Source organism: Carlito syrichta, unplaced genomic scaffold, assembly GCF_000164805.1.
Source record: "Carlito syrichta isolate Samal-C Ts95f unplaced genomic scaffold, Tarsius_syrichta-2.0.1 Scaffold302862, whole genome shotgun sequence".
Classification (NCBI taxonomy): Eukaryota; Metazoa; Chordata; class Mammalia; order Primates; family Tarsiidae; genus Carlito; species Carlito syrichta.
Window position 1 is genome coordinate 836,449 of NW_007246958.1, and position 22,560 is coordinate 859,008.

General features: G+C 44.1%; 1 protein-coding gene across 2 annotated transcripts in view; it reads right to left on the reverse strand.

Annotated features, from left to right (window-relative positions):
* Positions 1 to 809: 809 nt before the first annotated feature.
* The window catches only part of CLIC5 (chloride intracellular channel 5), a 172,743-nt gene continuing 150,992 nt past the window's right edge, over positions 810 to 22,560 (reverse strand). For both annotated transcript variants that reach the window (XM_008057195.2, XM_008057196.2), the window contains exons 5-6: positions 7,757 to 7,941; positions 810 to 1,114 (exon numbers count right to left, since the gene is read on the reverse strand). In XM_008057195.2, coding sequence (XP_008055386.1) covers positions 947 to 1,114; positions 7,757 to 7,941 — 353 coding nt within the window. In that variant the 3' untranslated portion in view covers positions 810 to 946. The remainder of the gene's footprint in view (positions 1,115 to 7,756; positions 7,942 to 22,560) is intronic.

Here is a 22,560-nt window from a genome sequence, read left to right on the forward strand (position 1 = left end):
CTGATTTTGACCAAAAGTCACTCGTTGGTAAGCACAGTGAAACCCAGGCATGTAATCACCAAAGAAAAAAACTACTCCTAAGTGAGCAAACCCCATGGCTGGTAGAGCCCGGTGGGCCTTTTGGCATCGACACAGCTCTCCTCCCCTTCCCTCCCACCCTCCTCCCCTCTGCACTTTGGAATTGGGTGCCAATTTTTTCTTCCTGGCAAGGCCTGGACAGCAGAAAACCATGGTAGCACTGGCCAGGTGCACAGCAGCATTGCAGCATTTCCAGCACTGCAGCAAGCTGAGAATGTGTCTGAAGAGACTTTCCAATCAACCTGGCCTTCAGGCCCCAGTGGCAGAAGTGTCAGAAGTAACAAGCGGATGAAGAAGTGTTTGCCAGATAGATACCCAAGTCCACAGCCCACTTGGCCCCTCCATTCGCTCTTTGTCTCCCTTAACAGGGAGGTAGGTCTCTTTCTAATAAGAACAAAGATGGCATTTGTCCCCAGCTTTGCAGTTACCAACAAGGAGGAGGGTGGAAGAGGAGCTGGCGTTGCATGTTTCTAAAGCATCTGAAAAGATATTCTGATATTGGCAGGAGGGCCAGTGGCAATCCCATGTGTGGGCTCGTCAGTCACACTGACTGACCCCAACAGGCTGAACCTGGTTCAGGCTGGCAGGCTGGGAGGTGGCCTGTGTCCATCACATCTGCCTGCCACATTCCTGCGGGAGAGGCCAGGAATGGTGAAAGTTAGCAAGCTGGAGTTCCAGGGATGCCAGCAAAATGAGGCCTGTTTTTAAATGGTGAAAGTTAGCAAGCTGGAGTTCCAGGGATGCCAGCAAAATGAGGCCTGTTTTTAAAAGTGCTTCCCGAGGCAATGAGGAAGAGGAGTCTGTGAAGCCTGAGTCCCAGGGGAGCTGTCCAGTCCTTCTGCAGTAGGATGGGGTGGGATGGCTGCGCTCAGGATCGGCTGAGGCGCTTGGCGACATCAGCATAGGCCAGCTCGATTTCACTGTCAGCTGCACACGTGTTGGTGAACTCATCCCGGGCGTAGGCGTTCTTGAGGTACCGCCACAGGCCTGTCATCTCAGCCGGGATGTCGTAGTTGCGGTATTTCTTGGCCACAATCTAAAACAGAGGTGGGAGGACAGAGATAGTGTGAAGACATGAAACAGATCATTAGGAAGTGTCCATGGTCGACCCCGTGTGTGTGCACGGCAGGGACACCTCCACGCAGCACAACGAGCTGTCGGCAATAGACCTGAATGCAAGATGGCAGTGCTGCTTTCATTTTATTTTATTTTATCTGATTTTCTTAATATAATTTGTCCTTGACTGAGTGTAGTGGTTCAGACTGTAATCCCAGCACTTTGAGAGGCCGAGGCAAGAGGATTGCCTGAGTCTGGGGGTTCAAGACCAGCCTGGGCAACTTGGTGAGACTTCGTCTCTACAATAAATCAAAAAATAAGCTGGGTGTGGTAGTGCACGCCTGTAGTTCCAACTACTTGAAAGGCTTAGGCAGAAGGATCGCTGGAGCCCAGCAGTTAAAGATTGCGGTGGCTGTGGGCGTGCCACTGCACTCCAGCCTGGGTGACAGAGTGAGACTCCAACTCAAAAATAATAATATTAATAATTTGTCCTTTGACCTAGTGGTTCCACTTCTAGAATTTTTTCCCTTAGGAAATAATCATAGATGTCCACAAAGATTTAGCTACACAATTATGACCCCAGAACTATTTTGAACAGCAGAAAAATGGTGCACACATCGATGTCCAGCAAGACATGAATACAATGGCATGCTGGAGGGTCATTAAAAATGAAGGTGCTAAGGAAAATCCAGTGATCTGGAAAACTTTTCCAGATAGACAATTACATTCAAGGTGCAAGTGTAACACATTTGGGGGAATATGTACGATGACTAGAAGTATATATACTGATATATTACCAGTGGCCTGTCTGATTGATAGAACTGTAGACAATTTTTCTGTTCTTCTGTCCCTTACCCACTTTGATTTACATAAACATTCTTATTTTTGGTAGGAAAAAAAAGCATAAAAAGCAAGTTAGATGTTGCACTTTGTCTGTAAGTTCAGGTGAGGACGTGAGGATGAGCAAATATGGCTTCTATTTTCTCCGTGGCTTGCCACACTCAGGAGTATGTGCATCAGGAGAGTCTGGGGAAGCAGCACTTGTGTTGAGAGAAACAGGCACATAGAGATTAAGAGCATGGGCTCTGGATCCAAACAGGATGTGCAATTCTGATTCTATTTAACAGCTGTGTGACCTTGGACAAGTTACTTAACTCCTCTGAGCTCCAATTTCTTTATCTCCAAAATGATGGTAATGATAGGACCTACCTTGGAATAATGAGTTAGTTAACACACAGAAAATGCTTAGAAGAGTTCTGGCATGTAGTTAGTACTCAATAAACACTATTTACTATTATAATTCACTGAAACCCAGTTTGAACCTATTTGCATGCATTTTTTTCAAGGGTGGAGGCAGGGTGGTCTCTTTAATGAGGTCTCTCTAGTCAGGGTGGCTTCATGGACATGTGACCTATGCATGGCCTTGCACTAAGAAGCAGTCTGCTTTTGGTTTAATCCTCTGGTGTCAGCGTGTAGAAATTCTTAATAGTTTATAACGGGCCCCCTATGTTTTCTGTGTACTAAGGCCTGCAAATTAGCTCTTTCTGCTTCTAGCTCCTGTGGGCTGAGACAGGGGTAGCAGAGAGTAGGATCACTTCCGAAGCTCTGACTTCTGACTCCTTTGCTTTCTTTTTCAGAGAGGGCTCAGACCCCTGATCTTGGGACCCTCCTGCTCAGCCAACGCCCAGATCAGCCACTCTGGGCTTTCATTGTCACCTGGGTGCCAGTGATGTGTGATGCCCCCAGAAAGCTGGGCCAAGTGAAGGATGATGATGACCTGTTGCATGAAAAGCTCACTCTCACCGATGCGTCCACATTCCCATAGGTGCTTGGGAAAATTCTTTCCCCTGTGTGGTCCTAGACCATTGTTGGACTTCTGTCACAACACTGGGCTGCATTCTATTCTGAATCCCAAGTGTGGTTTCGGTATCCTTTCTCTCTTCCCTCCGCTGTAAGGAGTATCAGGCCAGCAACTGCAGCCATTTCATTTGTACCCCTCAATAATCGCAATCATGATGTTGATCAGAGGAACAACAATAGCAAGCACTTATTTACAGTGCGGCAAGGGAAGAAGTCAGAAGTCAGAGTTTCAGAAGTGATCCTCCTCTCTGCTACCTCTATCTCAGCCCTCAAAAGCTAAAAGCAGGATAAGCTAATTTGCAGGTCTTAGTACACAGTGAAAAGTAGTTCCAGGTATTGCTTTAAGTACTTTGCCAGCTACTCAAATCTCTAAATAACCCTATGTGAAAAAGTCTATTCTATTCCCATTTTATAGTTGGAAAAAACAAGGCAAAGAGAGATTAAACAACTGGGGATTCAATACAGTTTCATTAATCTTTACAATCTTCAGTCATCCTAACATCAGACAAGGTGCATCTATTGTAATATAAATCATTTGTTATATAAATGTATATAAATAAAATTTGTTTATATTGTATATGGTTATATATAATTATATATAATGTTGTATATAATTTATATTGCATATTGAATTTGTTTATGTTTTATATACAATCACAAAATTTGTGTCTAGTTTACATTATACAAATATATTTGTTATATACATCTATTGTTTTATATATAAGAAAATCACTTCAATTTTTGTTTAGTTTTGCTTTGTTTTATTTTGTTTTCCCTCTTTTGATTTTTATTTTAAAATTGTGGGGTTCAATTCAGGGTGAGGTATACAAATATTCATTGAAATCACTTCAATTTAAAGACTGAAGATCTTTACCAATGAGCAAACTGAAGCCATGAAAGATTAGGCAACATATTCCATGCTGCATAGGAAACTAATTAATTTAACCAATATCTGTTGAATAATCATTAATATTTATTACAGCCCCTGCTTTCTAATCCACAGTTCTTTCCACTTTGGCCTCAGCCCTGGGTAACTGATAAAACAATATATCTACTCAGAACCCCTCATGTGCCAGTTATTGATCTATTGTTGCTTATTTAGGACTCCAAACCTTCTATTTGTCTCTTTGTGATGCTGGGACTGGGGCTGCCCAGACCATCTCTGTTTTGCCAGCAAATTTTGGCAAGAGGAGGTACTAGAGAGAGGCTTCAAGGTTGGAGGAAAAGAGTGGAAGAAGCCCCTTCCTGTCCGCTGCTTCTTTCTGCCAGAGTCTCCATTTCCCTCCAGAAACAGCAGCTGAATCCAGTTTACTGTTTTGCCAGCACTCTCAGAACCAGCTTCATCACAGTTGCTCAGAGAGGCCTGTACACAACAGGGACCCCACTGTAGAGGTTGGGTCTCTGCCAACCTGAGCTTGGACCCCAGCACCAGCTGAGCAGCAACCCCATCACAGAGGTGCCAGGTTCAGCTCCACAGAGCCCTCACCTGCAGGGCCCCTAAGTTTCTAAGGTTTAATAATCCCAACCTCTTATCTTTGTTCCCCCAGCCCTAGGGGTAGTAGCTGCCTCCTGAAAGTAGACCTTCTCGATATATTTTGCCTTCCCAGTTCTTCAGTATGTAATACTTCTTTACATTAAGTTATTATCTCAGTTCAAATAACTGATTTGGTGTGGCCACCAAAGACGCCATCCCCACACTGTTCTGTCTGACTTAGGTGTCCTTTCATAGAGAACGTGCGGTGAGAGATGCCAGCACACCTACCACCAGGTGTCCCCGGTCTTCCTTTGTTCACTGCAAGATGAGGGTAACGTGGGTTGGTCCAAGTGCCTCTGACAAGCGGCTGTCTTGGCTAAACAGCAAACCCATGCAGGAATGGTGGCCCAACCAAGGGAACTAGCTGAGATTTACCAGCGTGGATGAAAATTGCCCACAGTAAGGTAAAAGGATCTATCCCCAAATACTTTTCACAATTACACACTGATTCATAGAGCAGCCTTAAGCCATTCCACGGTGAGATTTTATTTTAGGTTTTTAAAGGATAAAATATTTGCTTTAAAGCAACAGAAACGCAATTTATAAATAAGTACTTGTGTTCATGTGTGTATCTCCCTTCCTGTTTGTTTCAGGGACTGAATATGTCACTGTGACAGGCAAGGGTCCCAACACCGGTGAGGAAAGGTCTATGGATGCCCTTTCTGTGTGTCCTGGGCCTTGGATGCTAAACTGGTCACTTCCTCACACATTGACTTGACTTTGGGAGATGAGAGCTAGAAGGGAGCCAGACGGTGAAAGTTCAAATCAGGCTCTTAGTGAGCGCCTGGGCCAGAGCATCCGAGCTTCCACAGAGGGAGCTGAGGCTGAGGGTGCACCAGGTGGGAGGGGAGTACAGGAGCAGTGGCCGTGAAGACGCGCCACCAAGCTCTGAGGCTCCCGAGAATATCCGTGCTTGTATTCTGAATTTGCTCTTTCATATGAAAACAGTTAGCTCCCACAGCCCAGATTCAGTTTTGGCATCTGAAGCCAAACTGGAGGCCTGACTTGGCTCCCCCTTTGCTGTTTCTGAACCTCAGAGGTTTGCCAGGTCCCTGGGATCTGACAAGCTGGCTCAGCAGAAATGCAAAGAGATAGGAGCCAAAGCCTGGGCTTTGTTGCCTCACTGGCCATCCTCTTCCTGATCCCCAGCCATTCCCAGTGAAGACCCCACGGCACTTCCTCCAAGGACAGGGACTTGACCCGGTTATTTAAGGTTGAAGAAACTGAGAAAAGCATAGACTGAAGCATAAGGCTCTGGAGATCCATTTGTTGGCCTTATTCGACACTTGATTTTTGAGTGGGTCATCAATACCGATTTGAGTAAGAGAGAAGGAAAGAAGGTGGGGAGGAAGAAAGAGAAGGGAGGTGAGAAGGAATGTAATCCATTTCTGTTCCTTGAGGCACCAAAAATATTAAGTGTCTTGCCCTAGCTCGTGCAGCTAGTTAGTGACAGATACAGGACTAGAACCGGGGTCTGCTGCTCTTTCCATGATATCCCTCTGACACAGTGGTACTGAACTGGAATTATATATAGTGCTACTTGTTCCTGAGGAGAAGAAGAATAAAGGATGCTTTGGTGGGTGAGGCAGGTAACGATTAGTAACTTCAAAGAACCATAGCTCAGCTGAACCTACAAGTGGCTTGGCCCAAAACACAAAGTGTCTTCATAGTAATAGGCTGTATTTGCCCACCCTGTCAGCACTGCATGCATGCATGATTCCTTCCCAGTATCCAGTTCTGACTGAGGCCTGTGGAAAAACCAATCCACACACAGTTCAGTGACTTCACCTCACACTGATGTGTGCCCTGATTGGAGGAAAGCTAGTGATTCTGTCCGAAAACTTCAGCTAAAAAACAATAGGCTTATACCCAGTTGGCAAATGATTGGATCTGATTCTTCTCAGTGAAGGGTAGAAATAAGCTGGATTCATAAAGACATGCCCTGTATATGTTTGTTATATACATCTATTGTTATATATAACAAAATCACTTAGTTTTTAAGACTGAAGATCCTTACCAATGAGCACACTGAAGCCATGAAAGATTAAGTGACATATTCTATGCTACATAGGAAACCAATTAATTTAACCAATATCTGGTGAGTAATCATTAACATTTACCACAAATGATCAAATGATCAATTAATATTTATTAAAGGGCCACCATATATTCACCATCATGCTTGGAGAAGATCCTGTCCTCACAGAGCTTACTGTCTGCCGGAGATGATATATAATATGGATGCGTGTAAAAGTAGGGAACAGGTATCACTTCTGATACTAGGTTGATGAGGGTCAGGAAAGGATGGGGGCAAAGGTGCTCATTTAGAGAACTTGTGGAATACAACTACTGTCTTCAAATGAGATGAAGGGGTGCAGAGCTGCTCTGAATTGCTCCAGAGAACAAATAGGTTGCAGGGAGGCATGCTTGGGTTCAATATAAGGAAGGATGCTTTAACAATCAGAGTTACCCAACAAGGTAGAACTGGCTCCTCAGGCACAGGGCTCCTCATCCCCAGAAATATGTGATCACAGCTTCACAGAAGGCTGTCCATGGGGTGGGATTGTTTCACAGACATGGCAGAAGGCTGTCCATGGGGTGGGATTGTTTTGGATGACCTCTAAATGTCCTTATTTCCAACTCTCAGGTCCTAAGGTTTGTTATATAGGAAAGGTTTACATTATGCTTGCAAATGGTAAGTGCAATGACAGCAAGAAAGTGACATCACCTCTGGCAGCCTCTATCACTTCAATTGATAGACGAGGAAGATGGTGAGTGCCTACCCTAGGACACTGCTAGAGGAAGTGAGAAGGTAGGTCTTTGCACAAGGAGGATGTGCAGATGAGGACACATTTAACAGACATGTAGGGGTGTGGCCCCAGTGAAAACCTATGAGGAAGAGGTCTTTGGAACGACAGGACTATATACAATAATGATAATTGCAACAATTGTATATTGAGCTCCCACGACATTACAGGTGTCTCCCACCATATTTAATCTCCCAACAACCCTAGAAGTAAGCAATACATGCCTATTTATGCATGGATACAGGACTTCAGAGAGGCTACAAGTCAGTGAGCAGTAGTGGCTGACCTTGGGTCCCTATCATCTGACTGCAGTGTCCAGGCTATTGACTGACATGATACTACCCTTGACTCATCCATACAGGTGACCTGGGCCTACAGTGGAGCTGGCTCTTGCAAACACCTGTGAGTAGAGCTCTCTTACCTTGACCACATGGAGCTTGGGCAACAGATTGCAGTCAGCCAGGGTCAGCTCGTCCCCATCCAGGAACTTGCGCCGGGACCCCTTGTCATCATCCCCGCGAGTGTTGGCGTCGATCTCCTCTGGCAGAGGGGTGTTTAGGTAGTCATCCAGTTTCTTCAGAGCCTTAGTCAGGCCTCTCTCAAGGGCTGGCAAGGAGGAGCAAAAGAAGGGTCTTTAGTCAAACTTCTTGCCAATGGATACAGTCACAGTAGCTCATCTAGAATCCTGTTCCCCTTGTCACATGGCCAGCTCCCAACACACCACAGAATATCTGGCAACCATTAACATGATGAAGTAAAAGTATACTCATGAGCCTGAAAAAGCAAACCCTAACCAAACAACAAACACTACTAACCTTCTACCTTGAAAACATATAGAAATACAACAGTTAGGATACATACCAAAATTTTTACAGTGCTTATTTACAGCAAATGTGGTAACAGTAGTCAATTTTTATTTTTTTATTTTCCTTAGCCATATTTGCCAATATTCCAAAGTAAATCCACATATTCATTGTGTAGAAATAAAGGATTATTAAATAAGTAAATGAAAACTGTGTAGAAGTCCTAGGACAGAGACATGTTCCAGAATGTGTGGAAGTATCAACCATAGCTAACCTATCCAGAGAGGAGTTGGGGACAAGCCCTCCAGGAGGACATGACAGAAGAAATAGAGCACCCTGTTTGGTGCTGTCACCCAGAGAAGCGATGGGTATCAGGAAGGCACACTTGAATTTAATCGAGGGAAGGCTGTTCTAAAAATCAGTGCTGTCCCAAATGAAAGGGCCAGGGCACCGAGCAGCCAATTTCACCAGAAATGTACAATCACAGCTGCGTGGAAACTGTCGTGATTATGGCTCAAACAATGAGCATGCAAAGGAAAGTGATGTGGCAGAAGACTTTAACCATCTTTCACCAATAATTACCTCTCACTTAATTCGTTTAGATGAACGAGCAGAACAAAACACCCAAAAGAACAACTGTGGAAAGTCACTATCACTAAAAGTCATTTTGCTCAGAATCTCCCAGTCTATTCCAGTCATAGGACACTAACATAGAAACTTTCCACCTGAACGCAGAGGACAAATGTGGGAGAGGCAGCTGGCCAGGTCATTAGTCACTGCACCAATGTCATCAGCTCTATCCCCAATGGCTATTGTTCCAGGCTCTAAATAGAGCCTGAAACTGAACTAATGGGAGTTGGTCCTGATGTTCATTCTAGTAGATACAAGGGGCAAAGCCAAGAGGACTGTACTCTTGTTCAGATTTCCCCAAATGTGCCTTCTGTTAGCCACTCCTCACATAACCTACTTTTTGTCTTTGCATAGAAGGCCTTTTGTTTGAGACAATGGAATGACACTAGCCCAAGATAAATCAATTGAAGGCTTACTGGAATGTTTGGAAACCAGCTGGAGGTTGGACACAGTTTCCCAAAACTTCCTTCTCCCTGGTGTAGCATTTGAACTTGTGCTTCATCATCTGCTTTATGTTTCCATTTTGGGAGAATAGAGTAAGCAGGCTGGGAAAATGCTTGTATTCCCTTTAGTAACTGTCTAGACTGTGATGGGATTGCAAGGCTATTCAAAGGCGATGGCAGAGGGTGGATCCTGAACAATACTCACTATGCTTTTCTCTCTAAAGCACTTGGGATTTATGCTGTGCTTGTTTGCTTACGCAAACCCCTCTACCCCTTTCTTCTGGAGGCGACAGCAAAATCTTGACAATAATGAAGAAGGGAAAATTCAAATGTTGGCCAACTAATAATCATCCCAGGGAAAGAGATACATAGTAGAAAATGATACATTGCTGGTTCTAATTCCAAATGCCCCCTGGGAGACCTGAATAGGCTGCTGCACAAGTGTGTACCCATGTCACGGAACCTGGAAACTAGTGTAAAATCTGGTGAAGGAGCCCTGAACAGTGATGAAGCTTCTTGGAAAGAGAGTTTCTGAAACAGTTTCAATGATCTCCAGTGATTTCTTGAGATGGAAGGGATCGAGTTTGGCAACTGGAGTGGTTGTTTCTTTTCGTCACAACTGTGACATAACATGCAACGTGTCAACTCAGTACGTTCTGAAGGTGTCCTCTAAGTGTCAGTTTCATCACTCTGGTTTGTGCATTTTTGACCAGAAGTGTGAAGGCTGGAATTGATGATCATGGTAGAGAGAAGACCTGAGGCAACAGTGAAGAGGTCATGTGGCCTGGAGCTAACCTGTATTTAAATTTTGACATTGCCCAAGGTCGATTTACTGTGAAGTTGCTTCGCCTTAAGTTGCAGGGTCCCTTAATTGCCTGAACCCTTCCAAGGCCTTGCACCTGGTTTTTAAAAGTCTTTATTTGTACTTATTGTATTAGCTTCAGACCCCACAAATCCCACATATGTCACTGATCCTGGAGCTTAGGTGTGTCCTTGGGCGAGTTCCTCATCTTCACTGAGCTTTAGTTTTGTTGTCTCAATAGTGGGACTAAAGATCCCTAGCCCTCGTAAAGTCACTGCAGGGATTAGCTCAGATACTGCAGGGAGAGTGCCTAACATATCGCCTGGCCTGCACTCAGACATCAGTTAATGGTAGTTGTTGCTATTCCACTACCAAAGGCGGAGTCCTCCTGCTCTCTGTTCCTTGCTCTGTTTCAGTACATTTCTGAAAATTCCAAGGTGTAACAAAGAATGGGTGATTTTAAGAAGCTCCATTTCTGTGGCCAAGTTCCTTGAGGCAGAAGTCAATGACCTGGAGATTTGCTTCCCTGACTTATTTAAGTACAGTCAAAGTCCTGTTCTTTATGTTCCCTTGAAATACTCCTTGGTATCAAGCCGTGTTGAGAGGCTCAGCCAGAAGGAAATAGACACAACATGCCTGTATGCAAAAACACTGCCATATTATCAAATAACAAATGGCTGCTGGTCACAGTGGCTTATGCCTATAATCCCAACACTTTTGGAGGCTGAGGCGGGGGAATTGCTTGAGTTTGAGACCAGCCTGGACAACATAGTGAAACTTCATTCGTTTAAAAAAAAATTAAAAATGAGCAGGGTGTGGTGATCTATGCCTGTAGTCCCAGCCACTTGGGATGCTGAGGTGGAAGGATCACCTGAGTCCAGGAGGTCAAGGCTGCCATGAGCCATGATCACTGTGATCATGTCACCGCATTCCAGCCTGGGTGACAGAGGGAGACCCAGACTCAAAACAAAAACAAAAACAAAACAAAAAATGGCAGCGCTCACACATTCTCCACGAGCTCTTTTCCTCCCACCTTCCTAATCATTCCTCTGACCCTGTCTCAATCTGGCATCCATAGAATTTAATGTTCGCTTTTGGCTGCTGGCACCCAGGTCATGAAATTATTTGCATTGAACTTTCTTCTCTGGTAGGAGGGAAGAGCATGTGAAAGAAAACAGAGTGACAAGATGTTTGCAACCTTCAGTGTTTATATTTGAAATCCTCCCTCAAAAGACTTCCTCTGAGTCTCTGGATGGGATAACTCTCAGACTACAGCAAGGGAGTTTGGGGTCAGTTGCCCTGAGATCCAGGATCACTAACATCCAGAGACTTGATGTATACCCAGTCCTTGAACTGCTTTCTTCCCCTCTCTGCCTCTGCTCCCCATAAAGATTTATTCTGAACCACACACAAATGCGCTGGGTAAAATATGTGATGAGGAAACAAGGGGAATAGTTCATAAATATTCTCAGCCATATGCAAACAATCTCAGATTTATTTTTCTCTTTTTTAAGGAGGGAAAAAAAAATCCACCCATTCCATGATCACTTCCAGATTCATTGAGGTTGATATTACATAAGACTCAATATTGTTTTCTCGTCGTAGAGAAATAATGACTTGGAAACGGCAATTTGAGCTAAGAAAATAATATATTCTTACCAGGGCATGAAGGCTGAATGGGAACTGGGGAGCCAAGACTCTAACCCAGCCTCTAACAAGTTCTTGCAAGCAGAGCTCAGCCCTGGTTTGCTGGCAGGCTCGGTGCAGCACGGGCCCTGGTGAGCACAGGCCAGGCAGACTCTGGGGCTCCAAATTCACATGGACAGGAGCAGATGTCAAAGGCGGTCTTTGAAAGGACTAGAGCAGCTCTGTGGGCACAGGTGGCTGCACGCTCAATTTCTCATGCATGGTTTTTCTCTGGTATGTGCACTTATAGTAAACAAGAACCTGGGGTCCATCACTGTCTGCTGCCTGGATGGGCCTGTTCAACTCTCCATAGAGAACGAGATGGTGGCTCTTGGATACTGGCCCAGGCAGGCACCCTCTGCCCCACTCTGCTCAGTCCTGTCCCAAGGAAATACACCATATGATTCCTGAGGGACCCAGGGATATGTATGCATTTATCATTTCAACACAATGAGGCTATTGAGACGGGGACTATTATTCATCCTCATTGAAGAGATGAAGAAACGAGTCCTAGACTTACCCCAGGCATATATGCTTGTATGAACACATGCATAGCTGGATCCTTAAACTATTCAAACTACTTCTAAATGTACAATGGAAATATGCCTTGTTTTATTTTCAACTGCCATGGTGTTCCTTGCAAGCTCCCAACCCCTGGGTAGTGGGAAAACAACAACAATTTTAATGTAGTTCATTCTGGATTATTACCTAGTCTGATGTAATAATCTAAATTAGGTTCTCTAGAGAATCATGTGTTGTCTTTTGCATAAAAATGCTCAGTTTCTCAGAGTCTGCCTCTCCTTGCTCTTCTTCCTGAGTCAGTGGCATTGGGAGGAGGTATGGGGGAAAGGAAGGAGGGTTCTGTGACCTCATGGCACTGGGGAGATGAGAGTTCTGAAATGTATGGGGTGGAAGGCTTTAGGAAGCAAATACAAGTTGTACATCTCTTCTCAGTTCACTTCCTTCCTGAGTAGTCATGGGGATGTTGGCCCTAGGTTAGTAGTCATTGGTGGATTATCTGCCTTCCTTAAAAACCCAGGAAGGACTGGGCTCAGTGGCTCAGCCTATAATCCCAGCACTTTGGGAGGCCGAGGAGAGTGGATTGCCTGAGCCCGTGAGTTCGAGACCAGCGCCGGCAACTTGGTGAGGCCTCGTCTCTACAATAAATTGAAAGTTAGCTGGGAGTCATAGCACACACCTGTAGCTCTGGCTACCTGGAAGGCTGATGCGGAAGGATCCAGAGCCCAACAGGAAGATGCTGGGGTGGCTGTGAGCGTGCCACTGCACTCAAGTCTGGGTGACAGGGTGAGACTCCAACTCAAAAAAAAAAAAAACCAAAAACCTGGGAAGACTACTGGAGCAAAGGGCTCACATGGACTTCCTAACACACCTCTGGGTCTCTTACTTTCCTGCCTCTCTCTTCTCCCTCATCCCCAAATCCTCTGAGATAAGAAGGGTGAACTTTTCTTTTAGTTTTCCTCTGGCAAATAGTCCATCATCAACCACAGAGCAGCAATCCTCCAGGCCTAGTTGCACCAAGAGAAAGGCTCTTTCTTCTCTGAGAGCTGAGACTTCCAGACAGGGTTCTTGGTGGGTGAAAAAAATGAGAAATAAAAGAATTTAGAAAATCTTAATACAACAGCTTGGGTTACAAGGCTACTGTCTTGTGGAAAATGCTATTTTGAAGATGAGAAGTTGAATATTGAATTTCTTCTTCTCTTTTGGAATTCCTTCTACAGAAATCTTAATCTCTCTGGGGCCAATGGATGCCTGATACAGATTAGAATCATGCACTCAGAATGGCAAAGAGAAAATATTTTCAAAATATTAGCCCTATTACAGAATCTAGGAGCAAAGCTAGGATTTAAAAACAGGCCCGTTAGATCCTAAAACTTAAGCTTACGCACTGCAAGGCCCCTTCTGGATGCCAAGGACTGTCCCATTGCTCCTTGGAGACTTACATGTCGTGCCATATGCAGACAGTTCTCATACTCTGCATTCCCCTGACAAAAGAGGGCAGCACTGTCTCACGCCCTACCTTCCAGCTAAGTTGATAATATACTCATGTTCTGCTACTAAAGGTTGACTTTAGCTACAATTCTTGGTGCTTCTGGTGATTGTGATTGGGTCTAGAAGGAGTTTTCTCCTAATAGAGAGCCTGCATGACCCTTCACACAATTTATCAGCAGCAAATACCAACTCAGTCTATATTAGAAGCCAGTGCTGTCACATGATCTGTGTGACAGTGAGAGGCATCTGGACAAAAAAGTGAGAAATTCATTTGGATGTTGACTAGGAAGAAATATATGGAGAAATACCTGGAGGACTGAATGAAATATTTGCTTTTCATCTTCTCATTTAAAATCATGTTGATATAACAAAAAGATCCCAGAAAAGGCACAGCTGTGGTTTGAGGGAGACCACAACAAAGATTTCTCCAGCCATCAAAAATTCCTGAAGAGAAAAATACAAAGATGGCCACACTTCATTAACATTCGATAGTATAAAACATGAATGATAATATGATGGGAATAAGAAAATCAAATAACAAGAATTTACTATCACCTCTCCCTCACCTGTTGGAGGAAGAAGCCTTCCTTTCCACGCCCAGTTATGGTAGAGAAGAAGAAACTGAGAGAAGTCAAACTGCCCAGGGTCAAGGACCCTGGAGGAAGGAGAATGCTGGAGTCCCTAGCAGGGACCAGGAGAGTAATGAGGGGTGAAGAAAAAGGCAGGTGCAAGTCAAGTAGGCAGAAATGTAGACACTATCATAAGGAGCACACTTTTGAGAAGAGACGGAGATGTTCTAAGGGGGGTTTTAAGGGGTTTTACTTTGTGATGGGCAGTGCAATTGATCATTTGCCCCCTCTTCCCCACCCCCACCCCCACCCCCACCCCCACCCCAGCTCAAGAAACTTTACATAAAGATCTACATTCATCTTTCTGTTTTGGGAAATTAGCCATGTTGCTTTTCTCAGCTGCCGAAGTCCTTAAGGTGAGAGAAAGGTAACCCAGTTATCATCAGATTGCATGATATGACTGACCATACAAAGGCAAAATTATAAGGCAGATGGAAACTGGGTTTTCCTCACTCACTGTGACCCTTCCAGAATACAGAGCAGGTGAGGGTGGCTGATCTTCATGGTCCTTTTGTCTCTTAAAGCAGTGTCTGCACCAGATCCTTAAGCCATACAAAGGCAGAAATGGCAGTAGGGTTTTCAAAGACAGGAAGAGGGCTTGCGGATCCTCCTTTGGTGTGCCTGGGCCCTCTGTCACTGGTATTGCCAAGGAAGGAACAGAGGGACTCTGGGTGAGGAGTGTCCGGGAGTCAAGAACCAGCCTTCCCTGGGAGGACTTGAGATCATCAACACAGTAGCAGGGTGGCACATTCGCTCTGGCATTCAAGAGACTTGGATTTGAACCTGCTGCTGGTTTTGGTTGTTCACGAGTTGCTGTTAAAACATTGCCTACAGTGTCTGGTACAGAGTGGGACTAACTGAAAGATAGATATTATTTATTATTATTATTACTATTATTTCAGCTACAAAAGTTAAATTTATGAGAGGATGGGAGGGAAGAAGACACTGAATGAAAGACAAGAGAGCAAGAGATCAGCTCAAGGCAGAAGTTCAGTAACCAGAGTGAAGCTTCCCTGAGCATGCTGGAATGTTCTGGGTCCAAGGAGAATCCTGGAGGGCTCACAGGATGAAGCTCACTCTTGCATCTCCCAGCATGCTAGGGATCTTCAATTGCCTGAAATCATCTCTTTAGGTTTGGCGTTGTTCTCTCCAGGCTACATGGGTGTGACAAATTTTCTTGGTTCGATAGTTTAGCAAATCCGTGTCCACCTTTGGCATCAGACTGAGAACACTGGACTCGGCCCCATGGCCAGAGAGGAAGATATTGTCAGATTGGCCTTGACTATGAAAAACCCAGGGCCTCATAAATGGGAAGCAAATCCCGGGTCTCCATTTCCAGACACTGGAGCAAACAGGAAAGGCAGAAAGACAAACAGTAGTTTATGAGAAAGCAAAAATGTGAAGGGAACTCAACAGATTTGTTTATGAGAAAGCAAAATGCAAAGGCAGCTCAACAGACTCCCTACTGCTCCATGCATGGTGTCGGCAGAGCTAGAGAAAAGTCTGCAGCACATGCTGCCGTGGGTATTACTTATTCTAGGAAGAATTTCAGCTTCAGACGGGGGGATGAATGAAATGACAAGCTCCTATAGCTCTTTCCAGAAAGACACTAGTAAATGATTCTTTATTTTTTATTTTTTTGAGTCAGAGTCTCACTCCGTCGCCCAGACTGGAGTGCAGTGGCATGTTCACGGTCACCCCAGCGTGGACCTGCTGGGTTCTGGCGATCCTTCTGCCTCAGCCCTCCAAGTAGCCAGAACTACAGGTGCGCGCTACCACACACGGCTAATTTTTTATTTATTGTAGAGACGAGGTCTCACCAACTTGCTCTGGCTGGTCTTGAACCCCCAGGCTCAGGCAATCCACTCACCTGGGCCTCCCAAAGTGCTGGGATTACAGGCCGAGCCATCGAGCCCAGCCAAATGATTCTTTATTCTAAAGACAGGATTCAAGTCTTACAACTATGGCAGATTGGTATCTAGGACATATTGGGTGCCCCCACATCCCTTTTTTGGTGGAGAGAATCGCTGAATGCATGGGACATTTCCTGATCTATTTCCAAGGAACTCAGGGGCTTTTCCAAAAGGAAGAAACATATTCTCCATTGAGCTTCTTCCTCAAGCTCTATAGGGAATCTTTGTGAAGAACTATCTCGATACTTAAAAATCAGTCTTAGGTATGGCTTGTGTTCAGAAGTATTATAACAAACAACAACAAAGCACACATACACATACATACATATGCAAAGGTAAAAGCCTTTGGTAAGTATCTGACTGTGTATAAAATGCCAGCATGGTAAAGAACGTAGGACAAATTCAGCAAGCCTTTCATAATACATATTTTTTTAGTATCAAGGGAGGTATGGATAATATAGACAACACCAGACTTGAATAATTTCATAAAACTCCTGAAAACCATAGGAAAATTTGAAGAGAAAGATCATCACTTAAGTCTTCAAATTTCGGTTTCCTTTTGCATACACACTATGTAGCATGTAAGCTTCTTTGGGGGGGGGAGGAGAGAGAGAGAGAGAGAGACTGACCAACTCTGTGTTCAGGAGGAATCTGTAGAAACTCTCCTGGTGGAGTGAGCAAGCTAGCTGGAGGAACCAAGAGAATGTGTTCCTGATTAGGGAACCTGGAGTAGACTTTAGCCATGGGGTAGGGGCGACCCCTTCTGGCCTATTTTTAAGCCAAAAAAAAAACCCAAAAAATCCAAAACCCACCTCTTCTACATTTTCCACACAGAACATGTATGTGTTTTCTATTAGCCTTTCCAGAAACTCATAAATGGTTGTTAAACCCATTGTGCTAATAGAAAGAATGACATAAATGCTGACTGAAGCTATTAATGCTGGTTGTAGTTTATGTGGCAGACAGAATCACGCTGAAATCTGTGAGTCTTTTATGGTTACTTTATAACAGGTTATTTTTAAGTATCAGGCCACAGATTAGGTTTAATGCTGATGTTCAAACTTTTGGGATGAGTTGGCCAAGGGAGAGTCTAACTTCATTGGTCCTCTGTCCCAGGGTTTAGACCTGGAGATGTTCTCAACCCTCCCCCGCCCAAATCACTTAGGCCGAAGTGATTTAACCACGTGCTGTCTTGCTTCATCCTCCAGTGGCCATATCTTTGATACTAGTGCCTTTTGCAAATTTAAAAACTGCCTCCCTGCCACTGAAACTTTACATTGAAATAATTGCTGGTTTTGGTAATTCTGTGGCTATCCTATCAATCCTCTTCCAAGGGCCCATTCTTTCATTTGATATACAGGTATGTGGCCAATGTCCACTGGGGGACTGAACTGGTACCTCTTCCCATGAAGTGATGGGAAACCTGGGGACTGTCAAGGAATATATTTAGGGGAACACACGTGGCAGTCATTCAAGGAAGAGTACTCTTTGGTTTATCAACTGATTTGCTCACCATTTTCTAAACAAACTACTCTTGTTTAAAAACTCAGCATCACATGCATGTGAAATAATGGATTAGATGAACTGTATCATACACAGAAATCAAGAGCACAGACCATGGACCCAGCTGCCTGGGTTGAAGAGAAAGATGATCACTTATGTCTTCAAATTGAGTTTTTTTCCTGTGGTGTACAGTCTATAGCATGTAAGCTTCCTAAATATTTATTTATTAATAGGAGAGAGAGAGAGAAGAAAGAGGGAGAGAGAGAGAAGGACTATGTCCTGGTTCTGACGTATACTAGCTCCAATGGTTGCTTTGCCCTCCTTGCCTCAGTTTCCTTATCTGCCACATGGAGACCATAACACAGCCTTCCTTAGAGGGCTGCTGGGAGTAATAATTGAATCATCCGCGAAGGGCTCAGGATGGCACCCAGCATATGCAGGAAACGGTTGTTATGCACAGTGCAATGTATGTATGTGCAACGCGTGATGACGCTGATGTAGAAGAAGAAAAACAGACCAAAAAAGAAAGAAAGAAAGAAAAAAGAAAGCAAATGCATTTTTTAGAGCTGCAAGAAAAAAGTGACTCTTGCCTCTTGCCTTGCTTGATAGACATGGTGCTTGACTCGTCCTCTGACCCGAGGAAGTCACTCTAGATGAATTCTGAAGTCTTTTCTTGCGTTTCATAAATGCTGACACGAATGGAGATATTCAGCTGGTCCTTTCGTTCTGACTCTGCGTTCTGACTCTGTGGCTGCACCACAGTCCCCCTACAGAAAGTCTGCATCCTAACACTTGTGAAATGGGGCAGCCTTAGGAGTTGAGGGTGACTGAGACTTTTGCAGAATTCTCCACACCCGCTACACTTATACGTGGACCTCCCTCCCACTCGCTCAGGGCAGTTCCCTGGGGGCTTTCACATGAATTACAGTTTGGGGGACAGAAGCCATCCCCTGAGTGTTTTAGCTGCACTGCTTTTACTACATGTCTTGTGTTTTCTAAAATTTGAAGTAAGAGTGCAGCAAATTAAATGTGCAATTTTACACTTTGGTTTCCTAAAACCTAGGAGAGGTAATGACCCAGATTTTGTCAACCCCAAAGGAGAACGTTTGAAACAATGACTTCTTTTTGGCAATGGCTAGATAATTATAGGGGAGAAATTTACCTTAACTTGAAGGTGAATGGTGTATAAGAATCCACTCTCCCCTTTTTTGTTACTAATACAAAACAGAACCCGGGTTTTGGGGGGATTTTTCAGGGTAACAATATGCCCAGTCCAAAATACTTATCTTCTCAGACTTTCAGCTAGAGGAGGACAGATGGCCAAGTTCTGGCTGATGAGCCGTAAGTAGAAATGTATCAGTGGGCTTTGGAAGAGATACGAGATATAGCTGGCACTACCTGGAACTCAGATGTAATGTCTGGAAGTAGAGCAACCATCTTGTGACATGAGAATGAAATTCACACACTAAAGGTGGAGACTCAGGAGCTCTAAGGAGCTGATGAGCCCATGACTTCCTTAAGCAACTAAATTTGCCTGGAACGCTCTACCCTTTGGGATCCTTGTGATGTGAGAAAAGCAAACTCCTATTAAGAAGTAAACATTGATCAAGCGTGCTTAGAACAGGGCATGGCACATAGTAAAATGCCATATAGATTTTGCTAGTAAAATAAAATAAGTATTTACTTTAGCTGCTGTAATCAGGTTTCTATTCTATATAGCCAAACACAATCTTTGCCAATATACATAAATATTGCCAATATTTCATTATTGTTTTTATTCTAGCACTGTGCAGAGCGTCTGGTACTGAATAAGCATTTGTTGAAAGAATAAGCTATTCAATGGGATTTGAAGAAAGATGAGGAATCCTAAAATCATGTGACTCAGTATGTCTCTATATGCTTAGGTAACTGGCTCTAACTCTTTAGAAAACCTGCAATAATTTCCTTTCTTTGCCTAATGATAGCACTTGGCCTCTTGAGCATGGGTGAAGGGATTCTGTGAGTTTGGCCTGAGAGGCCCTCCTGCAGGGTCTCAGTCTCTTTGTCATCAAGGCCAAAAGCAAAGCATAGGTCACCACCAACTTGTACCTTCCTGCCAAGTAACTCAGGCAGAACTGAGGCAGGGTCAGACCTGGGCAAAGCGTTGAGTAAGACTTGTCTCTGGAGTGCCCACAAGGAAAACAGAACACAGTAACTGCCAGTGCCAACGTCAACGGGCATGTGACCATTAGAAAGTCAGCGTCGCTGCTGCCAGTTGGAAATCATGTGGCTCAACCCTGTACTCCCCAGAATATTCAGGAATAGAAGAGGGTCTGGACATGAGCACAGAGCAACAATATTTACCATGATTGAGATCATTAAAGGCTGTTTCTACCAGGGTTCTTAGAAACATAATGTCACCTCTGGCTTCTAGCTGAAAGAACACTAGAATTTAGGCTTCTGTGTTTTCTCTTTTGACTCTCAGTGGAGTATCACCTTTAACACCAAGTATAATTTCCCTTGAATGTAGTTATAAAAATAAAGGTGAAAAGAAAATACCACTTAAGTAAACACCACCACCACACTACGGTCTTAGTGAGGGGGAACTATTCTGATTCTTACACTCTTTTATTGTTTGGTTCTAAATGAGATCATTACTATTTTTTCATGAAGAAGCCTCATTTAATATAGCAGAGGCTATGAAAGCATTATATGTTCTCAGTTGAGAGAGATAGTTCTAGTCATAAGCTTCGAATGGGGACTGGGAAGTTTCAAAGGAATAGACTCCAGAGCATGGAGGGCCTGCACTGTGGGCATGGGCTTTAAGATGAGGTTCCATGGCTGGAACAGGAAGTGGCTGGAGGTCATGCCCTCGACTCTGATGAGTCAGCCTGGGCCCCGTCACTGTCTCTCCGGTAAGGGTATAGACATTGTGAGGGCATCTTGAAGTGTTTAGGACATGGTTTTTTCACTTACTTAACACATATGTATGGACCAGCTGCTCTGGTCAGGCGCAGAGCTGGGGCCAGGGGATGTCAACCATGGGAGAGACACACCCCATGCTTCTGCCTGGCAACAGCTGTCCAGAACCTGCCCAGCACTGGACCTGCAGCATCAGAATAGCCAAGGAGCCTCAATGCACAGCTCCTCAGTCCAAACCCACTGTCTCAATGTCTGCTTTGTAAGAAGACCAGAAGATGCCATCCTAAAATAGGAAGGCCTGCTGAGATGAAGATTATTAAGAAGCAGATATGGGAATGCTCTCCCTCTTTCTTCTATTTGTCTAAAAGCAGCACGCAGATTTACAAAGACAAAAAAGTTGTCTTCCCAGCCTCCCCCACATCTATCAGGGGTAACCACCGAAGACAATGTTAGATGGCCCTGGAGATGGTGCCAAGGAAACCATGGGAGCAAGTTTGATAACTAACTGCTGTCTGCCGTTTATCTACCTTTCCAAAAGTAGCTGCCACTAGAGAATTAAAATTTTTTTTAATTTTTAAAAAATTTTTGTGTTTTCTTTAAAGATTTACTGTCCCTTATTGAAGATGCTATATAAACGAATTCGAAGCCACCTCTTTGAGAACTGCGCATTCCCTGGGTGTCTCCTGTGCATATATGAAACATAGATGTAAAGAAACCTGTTTGCGTTTCTCTTGTTAATCTGGCTTTTGTTACAGGGATCGGATCCAACCAAGAACCTATGGGGATTATTCTTCCTTGAGCGCCCCCAAGAGATTCAAATGTACATTCAAACATAGAAATGGTCTGGCTAACAAGACTAACAAAAAGAAGTGCTGCTTTAGTGGAAGTCTTAAGCATGTGCCTGTCTTTAGCTCACAAGGCTCCTCAGGCTCACCCTGGAGACAGGCTTGGGCAGGGTGGGGGTCTTCCTGAAAACGGCTCTGGAGCAGGATTCTAAAGAAAACTAGGGGTTTTAAAGTCAACGTTCTGAGTAGCAACTTTTTTCACAACTTATCCTCTCTAAGCTGCTGATAAATTCAGACTGCCAGACTGGATTTAACCCTTGTTATCAAATCTTATGTGTTAGTAGATGGTAGCAGAAGAGTTTAAAAGTTGAGAAATGCTTGTGTGTCCCGGTTCCATTGTGTCTTCTGAGCAATGTTCCCATTCTTCAGCATTTCCTTAGGTAAAATAGAGAATATCCTCCCTGGACAAGAGAGTGACAAGTGTGACAAGGGGAGTTTATTGGCTACGGCATTTGAAGTTTTTGCTAAAAGGTTCAACACACCACCAGGATTTCACATCTGGTCATTTTCGGTCCCGGCTCTACCAAAAATGAGAGAACTCATTTTACAAGTTAACTTACCTGGAGCTATATTCCTCTGAGAGTTAGCAGAGACCTTCAGAGCTACGTTCTAAGCACAAACAAGGGGTTATGAGTGCAGTAACTGTATAAACGATGATACTCTCACCTACACACACACAATGCAATGTGGACACACACCCCCACATACACACGACTGCACGTCTGTGGTCTGAACACCCTGTGCCTTGGCAGTTAAGCTGTGAAACCCATCTTGTGTTCTGTCACTAATATAACTTTAGACATAAGCACATTTTTTTCAGATTAATTGAGCCTGTGTATTTAAGGAAGTATGTGATGGTCTTTGCGAGTACCTAGAAACATCAGAAGACACAATACTGCAAAAGAGTGTGTGTGGAGGCGGGGGAGAGAGAGAGAGAGAGAGAGAGAGAGAGAGAGAATGAGATTGAGAAATGTATTTAGCTGTCCGTGTAGACTGCACAAAGACAAGTGGTGTCGGTTGTCTGGGATGAGGTAACAGTAGCAAGAGGCGAAAGAGCATT